General features: G+C 42.2%; 1 protein-coding gene across 2 annotated transcripts in view; it reads left to right on the top strand.

Moving 5' to 3' along the window:
• The window catches only part of LOC116695236 (1-phosphatidylinositol 4,5-bisphosphate phosphodiesterase gamma-1), a 40,207-nt gene that overhangs the window by 18,208 nt on the left and 10,605 nt on the right, over positions 1–11,394 (top strand). Inside the window, exons 5-18 of one of the 2 annotated variants that reach the window (XM_032525371.1) lie at positions 290–374; positions 1,108–1,188; positions 1,630–1,664; positions 3,731–3,803; positions 4,816–4,911; positions 4,996–5,114; positions 6,465–6,550; positions 7,083–7,203; positions 8,026–8,194; positions 8,909–9,028; positions 9,104–9,211; positions 9,959–10,143; positions 10,732–10,932; positions 11,024–11,143. In XM_032525371.1, coding sequence (XP_032381262.1) covers positions 290–374; positions 1,108–1,188; positions 1,630–1,664; positions 3,731–3,803; positions 4,816–4,911; positions 4,996–5,114; positions 6,465–6,550; positions 7,083–7,203; positions 8,026–8,194; positions 8,909–9,028; positions 9,104–9,211; positions 9,959–10,143; positions 10,732–10,932; positions 11,024–11,143 — 1,599 coding nt within the window. Of the gene's footprint in view, positions 1–289; positions 375–1,107; positions 1,189–1,629; positions 1,665–3,730; positions 3,804–4,815; positions 4,912–4,995; positions 5,115–6,464; positions 6,551–7,082; positions 7,204–8,025; positions 8,195–8,908; positions 9,029–9,103; positions 9,212–9,958; positions 10,144–10,731; positions 10,933–11,008; positions 11,144–11,394 lie in introns of both variants that reach the window. The other variant, XM_032525370.1, reaches the window with a different exon arrangement.

Genomic DNA, 11,394 nt, shown 5'->3' with positions numbered 1-11,394 from the left:
TGCAGTCCTCCAAAGTACCCTCAGGGGTACACATACCCCCATTTGAGAAAGACAGCTTAAAGCGATGATACAGAGTAGAGTACTAGTGTATAAATCTGTACCGAGCCTTTCCTCTGTGTCCAGGACAAGACATGTCTCACCGTCTAACCTCTGACCCCAGACTGTGAAAGCTCTACTGTTTACTCCTCACTCCTGACATCGACAGTAGCTCTTCAAACCGTACAGCGCCATCTCCTGGTTCTTTAAATATTCTAAATGTACCTTCCCTCTCTTTTTTTTTTTTTTTCAGCATCACAGTGAAGGATGTGAAAGCTCTGCTGCCTCAGGTCAACTACAGAGTCCCCAACATGCGCTTTCTCAAAGACAAGCTGCAGGTCAGAGCAGATCGCAGTCTGAAAGGTTTTTGTTTTTCCGCCTACAGCTCCTGCTAGGGGTGGGGAAAGAAATCGATACAGCACAGCATTGCAACATCTTCCATGGCGATACTGTATCCATACACGGGCGCCAGCTATCGATCTTCTATTATATAAATTGCACGTGACTGTTTGTAGTCCCGAGGCTGGAAGCAAACAGGAGCACATTTGGTTTACTTACAAGAGTACATGTTTTATTTGATTTAATTTCAATTCCCCTGTTGCTAAAGGGCCTGTGCAACTTTTTCTTGTATAAGTTACATAATTGCTTAAAACCAGCTGCAGTAGCATAGCAGTACATACCTGTTTGCGTTTTAATTGAGGTGGACTAGATTTTCAGGTGCATGCAACATTTATGGAAGGTTTTCTGCTTGGAAAATCCTATTTAACAGCAATAACATTTTATGTAAGATGAACAGACAGAGAAATGCTACTTTTTTTTAGATCTATAATATATATATTGAGAACTTATATGTTGATACCATTTTGAATTTGGAAAAAAGGTAACAAATTGCAATATATTGCAGAATATCGCAAAATGTGTAACATCGCAGTAATATCGTACTTTGGGGCCTCTGGTGATTTCCCGCCTCTAGCTCCTGTGCCTCTTTGAATGGCGTCTCCTGGATGTTTGGACGTGACCACCACTCTGTTTAATGTCACACTAGCTCTCATCCTCACTGTCTTTACTCAGGAGGTGGAGGCCAGGAGCGAGCTGTCGTACCCCAACTTCTCGCAGCTCTACAGAACGCTGATGTTTGACCAACAGAAGAGTGTGAGTCACTTTTGGGTTTGCACACTCACACTGTTGTGGAAGAAGTACTCAAATCCTTTACCTACATAAAAGTAGCTGTATCACAATAGGACCATATATAGGGTTGGGCATTGCTTGGACTAATCCTGGTTCCAATTCCAATTCTTCCTTTTGATTTCGGTTCTTTTCGATTCTGATTTGATTCTGATTCTGGGTGGAGTTGAAGCGGGGCACGTCCGCCATATCAGATAGATGCCATGTCCCTCTGAGATGTATAGTAGTTGTGGAAAAGTTCAAAGTCTCCCATTATGGAAAAGTACAGTTTGTGTACATCCCAATCCCACTTCAGTACTGTATTTATGTACTTCTGCACTCGTGCCACGCCATGCTCACTCACTGTTTATGCTTCACTTTGCTCCCTCCCACCTGTCCATCACCTGGTTCCTCCCTTTCTGTTCCCAGATTATTGAGCAGCTGGAGCTCTCCTTCCCTCTGCGGTGAGTCCTTCCACCTTCACCTCCACTACCTTCTCTTCTGCTTCCTCAGTGTCCACTCCCTCGTCTTCACGTCCCCCTAACTGTTGACCACATCTCCCGTTTCTCTTAAGCACACTTAATGGAAAGTCTGGATCTTTTAAAGTGGTGCTGTATGAGTTACTTCTCCATAGTCAGTGTATTAGTAGTCTATATGGAAGACATTACTTTTCTGGTATTGTTCAGATCCCGCTGAAAATACTGCCGGATGTCCCTCATATCGGCCGGATGCCTGTCACCTTCTGCTTTTTTTTGTGTTGGCATTCTAACCTCTGGTGGATTTATGAAGATTAAGATTAACTGCTCCTCAGATCTCTACATAGTAAATCCAGACAACTAGCTAGACTATCTGTCCAATCTGAGTTTTCTGTTGCACGACTAAAACAACTTTTGAACGTGCTCATTCCACCAAAACAAGTACCTTCCCGAGGCTATTTTGCCCTGTCCGGCGCTTAGCGCCGCCCAAGACATTTGTGATTGGTTTAAAGAAACGCCAATAAACCAGAGCACTGTTTTTCTCCCATCCTGGAATGCTGTTTGGAATCGCCAGACCTTCCTTCACAGCACTGCGGAGGAAGGTCTGGCGATTCCACACCGCATTCCAGGATGGGCAAAAAACATGCTCTGGTTTATTGGCAGACCTTCCTCCGCAGTGCTGTGGAGGAAGGTCTGGCTATGTGAGACTAGTGTATTAGCTACAGTAGACGGCAGTGTGCACGCCTCCAGTTTGGAGTACTGACACATAAGCTAAGGTGTTGCACTACTGTGGACGGGGGCAGCAGCTGAACGTATATTCCTAATTAGTTTAAGTGTACGCTATATTTAGAGTATTTTCAGGGCTTTACATTGCTGTGAGACAGCCCTTTATGACCTGGGAACTGAAGAGTTACCTCTGCTCTCTTCAAAGCCACCAGACTCCTTTGACAAAAACAGTCATTTTAAACATTGGAGTTGCTGCTCTACCGCTGCCTCCACCATTAGTGAGTTTGTGTGATTGTGCGACTTTGGTGAATCCAACCTAACCTTTTAAAGTCGTAAAATTACACAAACTAACTAACCGATAGAGGCAGCAGTAAACCCGCAACTATTTTGCAGAGGCACCGTCATTGTGCCGTTGCTTAGCACCGCCCGAGACGATTGTGATTGGTTTAAAGAAATGCCAATAAACCAGAGCACTGTTTTTGTGATTTAATAAACCATTATTTTAATTGAGTAGGTAAAGAAAAGCTTATAACTGGAGCATAATGTTTCTATGAACCTTGGCTACAAATCATTGCTCCTGGCCAATCAGTTGTCGTGGCCACCGTATTGCATACCGTATTGCATTTGTTTTGTATTGTATTTTGTTGTTGGGTTATCTCCAAGGACGGAGCTTCAATGTTATCATCTTATCAACTATAGTAGCTGCAGGTTGTCTGATTAAGGAATAATAAGGTACAGTCTTCCAGTCTGTCCCTGAATATAAACTACCTGTATAAAAAGTGTTCTGCAAGGTAAAGTGGTGAAAGTATTCTAAATATAGTGTATACTTAAACTGGTATAGATGTTTATGTGTCTATAATGCATTTAGCTGCTGCCCCGTCCACAGCAGTACATTGCTTAGCTTCCGTGTCGGTACCCCTGCCTGCTTCTCCAAACTGGGAGCGATCCGACCTCCATCTCCTGCAGCTAACACACTGACTATGGAGAAGTAGCTCATACAACAACACACTTCAAAAAATCTGAACTATCCCTTTAAGAGAGATTTAGGCTTTCAAGAAAGTGAACCATTTCCATCTGTTTTTGCCATTTTAATGGTCCTTAAATGGGTTTTTTTCTTGGCTCTCTGGATGTGAAACATTTAACGTAATGGAACATTAACCTTTGAAACGGGCACAAATAGAATTGGCATCGGTATTAGAGTAACAAGGTCAGTTGCCAGACAGACATTTGTATGTTAATGTGTCACATCTCCTCTCTCCTTTCGTTGAACTTTTCTTTACCTTTCCTTCCTCGGCCGTCTGACATCTTGAAAACGGTTGTGTTCGCAGGAATGTGGACAGACCAGAGCTTTGTCAAATCTCCCTCTACGACTTCCAGAAGTTTTTACAGATGGACCAGAAGGTACGGAGCCGCCTCATCGCCCGTCAGCACAACACACAATTCAATTCCTTATTTCAGACTCACCGGTCTATATCACTATACAAATATCTACAAATATGTAACACAACAAAAAAGTTGAAATTTAAAGTTCAGAAAATCAAAGCAATTAAAACACACACAGACACTTGTTCCAATGTTTCCAAAAGCAAGAAGTATACCTTGGGTCACTCTGTGTGGGGTCATTTAAAGTCATTATAATTAGATTTTTTTTGAATAAGTTAATCGACATACATTTTTACATAACATTACTTGTCACAAACATATGGCTCGCACTTGACAAATTCTGAATGCATCATTAAATGCCACCTGAAGCGTTCTCATTTTTGCCTTACTAAATCTGCACCACAAGTGGGCTGTTCAATTCAATTCAACAACTTTATTAATCCCACAGTGGGCAATTAGTTAAGAGAAGCTACAGACGACACACATGTACATAAAGCACATAGAATCCGAATCAGAAAGCCTTTGCATAGGAATGCAACGAAATTAGTTGCACAGAGACCTAAACACACAGAGTGAAAAGATGATCTGCAGCAATGGGCTGTACAACAACAATATGGTGTTTTTTAAAAAGGAAACCATATAAACCTATTCTGGTACAACCTCAAAATACAATTAGGAACCTGAAAATAAGCATAATATGGGCACTTTAACACTAAATTCAAGGTGATCATCAAAAATGGTACCTAAATATTTAAATGATGTTACCATTTCAACCTTTTCATTGTGAACATAGAACTCCCTGGCTGCAGGTTTATAGCGTCTAAAATCAATCAATCAAAGTTCCTTGGTTTTTGAGATATTTGTATAGAGCGGAATACAGTACGATCTAAAAAGTTTTAACATCATCTGTTCACATGTGGAGTTTGCGTGCCAGCATATTGGCTTGTGCGTTGAGTCTGCAACGCTGCCGCACACAAAAAAACTCTTAAAAAACTGCTCTGTGCTCATTTCTTTCTCCTGCTCGTCGCAGGAGTCGTGGGCGTCGGATCTGAGTCGAGTCAGAGAGTTCCTCACCGGGTACATGGGGGGGGCGCCGCAGCCTGAGCCCATGCTACAACTGGATGAGGTGAAACAAAGACACAGCTGGAATTAACTGTGCATATTTTTCTTTTCGGCCTTACAGTCTGATGGTGTTTCTTTGTATTTCTAGTTCCTTACGTTCCTGTTCTCTAAAGAGAACTCCGTGTCCGACCCTCTACTGTCAGCTGTTGTCGCTGATGACATGAAAAGGCCGCTGTCTCAGTACTGGATCTCCTCTTCACACAACACGTAGGTCTCAACGTTTCTGTCTCAAATCATATCTTTTTCTCAGGAGTCCCCATACTGTATACAAAGATCTTGTTATTGTACTTAAAGGAGCTTTAGGGAAATAATGGTGCTTTAAACACTTCACATTTTGAAAAGCCTGCTTATTTTCTGTCTTCTTAAGCCCAGTTCTAAACAAAGATTTGTGAAAAGACAACTGCTTGCTACGCACCGGTCTGTAGCGTTCTAAAACCTGCCGGTTCACACCAATGCGACGAGGCGGTGTATCATCCCCAATGAAACAACTCTTTGTACTTCGGTTCTAACTTCAGGCTTCCAGGCTTTTTGTGGCTAAATATGAATGTGGATAACACCAGGGATGGCGAGCTGTTTACTAAAGTTACATTTCTAGTGATGGACCTGATTCACGGCCTTGTCCTGGCCGCTCCCTCTTTTTAGTCATTCTCTAGGGTTGGATTACGTTTTACTTTTAATTTTTTTTATAGTTTGTAGCCGACTTTAGAAAATGAGTTATGCTATTGGCTGTTGAAACGGGTGACGTCCCTTACGTTCTAAAATCAACCAGCTCCTGATGCTTTAAAACGATTTTGCCTCATCGCAAATCTTTGGTCTGAACTGGGCTTTAAGAGTCAAATGAAAGGATACATTTCTAACGTGTGTCCAATATTAACAAATAACTCAGCCTAGCCTAATGTAGCACAGAAACTGGAAGCCCAAGTGATGCCTCCCAACATCTCCAAATCTGTCTTGTGTGTTTAACTAGAAAAAGAAATGATTAGCAGTTAGCTGCACGTAGCAGCTTTGTAGAATAAAGGCCCAGCTAACTCTTGTTGAATGTAAGAATGAAGGAATTAATGCTAATTGCAAAATAAAATGTGTAAATAACAGATTTTTTTGGTTTACCAAGTTTTTTTTTCTTTTGAAAAAGACTAACCGTTTCCCCTGTTTGGTCTTTAAACCAAACCCATCACGTTTATATTGAGCGTAATGCGGAAACAAATGACTGAACAATAAGAAAATAAACAAAATAAAAAATAACACCGACTCAACGACTGAATCGACTGACCTTTTTAAGCCAATTGTTCTTTGATTGTTCCTTTTCAATTGTGAGGATTTTCTCTGTTTTATGCCATTTGAAATTGCATTTTTTTTAAAGAATTTAAAACTCAAATGATTAAAGAGGAAATAACTGACATTCTGTAATAATCAAGATTGGAAACTAACATTAGTTTGAATGCAAAAAAAGGAAAAAGAAACAAATCTAACTCTCAGTGAGACCGCGAATCTACTCAAATGACATTGTTAAAGCACCACTACTCTTCTGAATTGGTTACCATGACGTTGTTCCCCCAGCTACCTGACAGGTGACCAGTTTTCCAGTGAATCCTCTCTAGAAGCCTACGCCCGCTGCCTCCGGATGGGCTGCCGCTGCATTGAACGTAAGAGTCTCCAACATATGACTCTAACTCACAAGAAAGTGTTCGCTTTAATCAGAAGTCCACTGGGCCTTGGGCTGGGCAATACAATCATACTATATCAACATCGAATTATAAGGCTAGATATTGTCTTACGTGTTGGAAATCGTAATATCCTGATAAGACTCAAGTCTTTATCTTGTTTTAAAGGCTGCCTCACAGTGATTTAATTTTCTGACCTAGTAGCTGTTTTATTATTTGCCTTTATCCACTTTATGTATCCACATTATTTATGATTGTTGTGCATAGTTTCTGTCTTCCCCATGAGGAATTCTAAGTAATGACAACGAAACTGTAGGCTCCCCTAGTATTCATGCTGCCCAGTTAGTTTCTGACATTTAACCATTCACTTGAATAGGAAGTGTGTCCAAACTTCTGATTGGTACTGTATTTGGTGAAAAATATTGTGAAATATGACTTTCTCCATATGGCCCACTGTTACTGTGAAGCTGAGGATATTTAGCTGCTCATCAAATGCGTGGTTTTGTGATCTCAGTGGACTGCTGGGACGGACCTGACGACCTGCCGATCATCTACCACGGCCACACGTTGACCTCCAAGATCAAATTCCTGGATGTGCTGCACACCATCAAAGAGCACGCCTTCGTCACGTCGGAGTAAGTTTGGAGCTGGTTTTCATCCTGTTGAGAGATGTTAACTGGGTTTGTCGGGTCACGCCGGTCTGGGTGACGAGGACAGTGCTGTCCTAACTTCATCATAGTAAACAGTGTTTTGGTATTCATTAGGGCCGGGGCGATTTGATTCTTCCACGATACATGGGTGCCAATTGGATATCAATTTTTATTGATTGCCATTCTACAAGTAATGCAATCGGATAGTATTGAATATTGCAATTTTCTTTTTCTTCTTTTACAAAAATGAAAGTTATAAGTGTTACACTTAGACAACATATCATAAGACATTTTTAAAAACAAATTGTTTTCTAAGAAGAATGCATGTCACAAGTCCGTCAGTGTGACATTTCTTTCATTTGTATAAGAACGACATAACATGAATTTTTCTTCATTTTGTGATTTTGCTCAGTTTAGCTAGAAATGGATATGATGTAGTCGCTGTTGGTGGTACCGTAAAAACTGAAAATATTTAGGTGAATCATTGGTTAAGAAATAAATAAATAAATAATATTCCTTAAAAAATAAATAAATAATTAAAAATTACAATTTTGTGGCCAGGTTGGGTCAGTGGTAGAGCAGGCGTACATGTACTTTGAGGTTTATGACTCAACTCAGAGGTCCAGGGTTCGAATCTGACTTCTGACTATTTCCTGCATGTCTCCCCCCCCCCCGCTCTCTCACCCTGCTGTCCTGTCAAAAATTAAAGGCGGAAAAGCCCAAAACATTATCTTAAATTACCCAGTATTCATGTTGCCTGGTTAGTTTGAGACATCTTAGCACCAGCCTGCTGTTGTGCCTGTGCAGGTATCCGGTGATCTTGTCCATCGAGGACCACTGCAGCGTGGTCCAGCAGAGGAACATGGCCACACACTTTAAGAAGGTGTTTGGAGATCTGCTGCTCACCAAGCCCGTCGATAACAACGCCGAGGAGCTTCCCTCACCCTACCAGCTCCGCAGGAAGATCCTCATCAAGGTACACAGACAGTCACACACCTACGTAGAAAACCATATCGGACACAGCATCTTTCAAAGTCAGAAGTGTAAAACTGAACATGTTATAATAGGGCAACAGACACAGAGCCACGGAAAGTGATTTTTGAGAGAAGGTGCAGACTCTGCGTACGTCCAGTGTCTCCAGGTCAGTTGGTCAATTGGTTGGTCGATTTGCTCTTGTACGACCAAATTCTTATTGGTCGGACAGCCGCTGGTTTTAATTTAACAAGGTTGCCTGCCAACCAAAGCATTTTGTCCCAGCTGAAAATGCCAGGCGCTCTTCTGAAAACACGCTGGAAGAGCTAGAGTGCTTTGGAGCTTATGGGTTGGCACCGTTAGGGTTAGAGTACTTGTTCTAAATGAAGGGAAGGGTGAAGCACGCAGATAGATAGGAAAGATACACACGGTCCAGCAGTGTTAATTTCTCCTACTCCGTAGTTGTTATTCAGCACCTGTACATGACGATTGGTCTTTGTGCTGTTATTTGTTCCACCCCTCCTCCACTGTGATTGGATGGCTGGGCACTTTACTGGGTGAGATAGAGGACGCCCCCTCGAGCATGATGTCTGACCTCCATAAAAACCTGTTGCATGAGAGATAAAGTAGGTCAGAAGTCTGGACACGGTGCAGGCGTGCAGTTAAACACTCCCACATTCAACAGTGTGTCTTGAAACGTTTCTTCACCATGTCACAGCACAAGAAACTGGTGGAAGGCACGCTTTACGAAGAGGTGACTTCAGGCAGCTACTCTGAAAACGACATCAGCAACTCTCGGAAGAACGGCATCCTTTACCTGGAAGACCCCATTGACCACGTGCGTGATTTCTTATACATCAATTCAACAGTCCGTGTAGTGTGTGTGTGTTACTGACATGTTTCTGATTCACAGACATGGACTCCACACTATTTTGTCCTGACCAGTAATAAGATTTACTACTCGGAGGAGACGTCTCACTACCAGACAGCTGTAGAAGAGGAGGACGAGGAAGGAAAAGAGGTGATTATAATGAGGACAAATAATTTGACGCAGTGGTGGACAGGAGGACACTGACTCCCCCAAATCCATGTCATGTTCTTTACTAATGCAATAAATGTCAGACTGACTGACATTTGATGTGCATTCGTCTTAGAAAACAGTTAGTTTTGGGCACCTGGGTAGCTCATCTGGTCGAGTGTGTGCCCATATATAGAGGTTTACTCCTCGACGCAGCGGGCGAGGGTTCGACTCCGACCTGTGGCCCTTGCTGCATGTCATTCCCTCTCTCATCGAATAAAGGCCAAAAATGTCCCAAAAACTACTTTAAAACAAAAACATTAGTTTTTAGAAATGTCTTGTGATATATTGTCATATAAGTGTATTACTCAGCTTTTGTTTTTGTTACAGAAGGAAAAGAAAATTGCAATAACCAATACTATTGAATAGGAATAAATAAAAACTGCAGTACAATGCATCTTGAAAAAATCATATCGGGGAAAGGCATATCATCCCAGCCCTTTCAGTAGGTTGTACGTTGTTATTTGCCACTTTTATATAAGTTTATATTTTGGGAATTTTGGAATAGTTCTATAGATCTATTCTTCTATCCTATTTAATATTTCTTTCGTATGTGTGCTGCGTGTCTTATATTTGCTGCTGGAGCACTGACATTTCCCAATTTCTGATCAATAAAGTCAGTCTAATCTGCGAAGAAAGCATTAGTCCGGTACAGACGATGCTCACTCCTACTCTGCTGCTCTACGTCAGGAGTGTAACAACAACGAGCAGCACTGTGCGGAGCGCTGGTTCCACGGGAAGCTGGGCGGAGGCCGCGACGGCCGACAGGTTGCGGAGAAGCTCCTGCAGGAGTACTGCGAGGGCGGAGCCAAAGACGGCACCTTCCTGGTCCGGGAGAGCGAGACGTTTGTCGGGGACTACACCCTCTCGTTCTGGTCGGTAACACTTAACGGGACGGATCCTACAAGTGATGACCTTCAGATTTCAGTGGAGAAGAGAAAACAGATTTCAAATTTAGATTTTAAGCAGAGTTAAAGGGAATGTAGAAACACATTTATGAAGTTATTGGGGAGAGTTGGGAGAAAAACTGTTTCAGCATTTGTTCAAATTTAGTTTTGAAGTGAACTGAACATGACATGAATAAGGATAAAATGAAAGAGTTATAATTTGTCACAAAATCTGAATTGGAAAGATTTCTTTTATTTATTGCATTGGAAAGATTATTTAATTGTATTAGGAAGCCGCTTAAAAATCTAATATTTGGGGCGCTCTGGTAGCTCACCGTGTGTGTGTGTGTGTGTGTGTGTGTGTGTGTGTGTGTGTGTGTGTGTGTGTGTGTGTGTGTGTGTGTGTGTGTGTGTGAAAGATGTGTCAGATGTTTGTTGTGTGTGAGAGAAAGATGTTTTCTGTGTGTTTTAATGTTCTTAATCTGTTGGTTGTAGTTTTTAGTACTCAAAGTTTTAGCTTATCTAATAATTATGAAAGATTACTAGAAATCAACGTACTAACTCCTCCTCTTCCAGGCGCTCCGGTCGAGTCCAGCACTGCAGGATCCATTCGCGCCAGGAGTCCGGCTCCACGCGCTTCTACCTGACCGACAATCTGGTGTTTGACAGCCTCTACCGCCTCATCTGCCACTACCGAGACACGCCGCTGCGCTGCAACGAGTTTGAGATGCGGCTGGGCAGCCCCGTGCCTCAGCCCAACGCCCACGAGAGCCGAGAGTGAGTCTGGCTCTCGCTTTTGATGTGTGTGAAAGTAAAGGGGGGAAAAAAGTTCATCAATTACTGAATAGAATAGCTCTGTGTTGTCCAGGTGGTACCACTCCAGTCTGTCCCGTGTTCAGGCTGAACACATGCTGATGCGCGTCCCCCGAGACGGAGCTTTCTTGGTGCGAAAACGCAGCGAACACAACTCCTACGCCATCTCCTTCAGGTAGAAAAAAACAACGACAACAACATGAACTCATCAGTTTCATTTGAAGAGCCCCTATTATATTCCTTTTCAGGATCATCATTTGTCCTCGTAGGGTCAACCAGAACAGGTTTACAATTGAGGAATTTTAAACGGGAATGAACAAAAGGAGAAAAGAAGTTCTGTTGGAGAGAAAGCTACCCTGGAAATCCAGAGGATTAGAATTTGCTCAGTGAGTTTCTCTGGCATCGAGTAATGCTGCTCATTAACTA

This window comes from Etheostoma spectabile, chromosome 9 (assembly GCF_008692095.1).
Source record: "Etheostoma spectabile isolate EspeVRDwgs_2016 chromosome 9, UIUC_Espe_1.0, whole genome shotgun sequence".
NCBI classification, from domain to species: domain Eukaryota; kingdom Metazoa; phylum Chordata; class Actinopteri; order Perciformes; family Percidae; genus Etheostoma; species Etheostoma spectabile.
The sequence above is the reverse complement of the archived record's forward strand: the minus strand, read 5'-3'. Positions and strand labels throughout refer to the sequence as shown.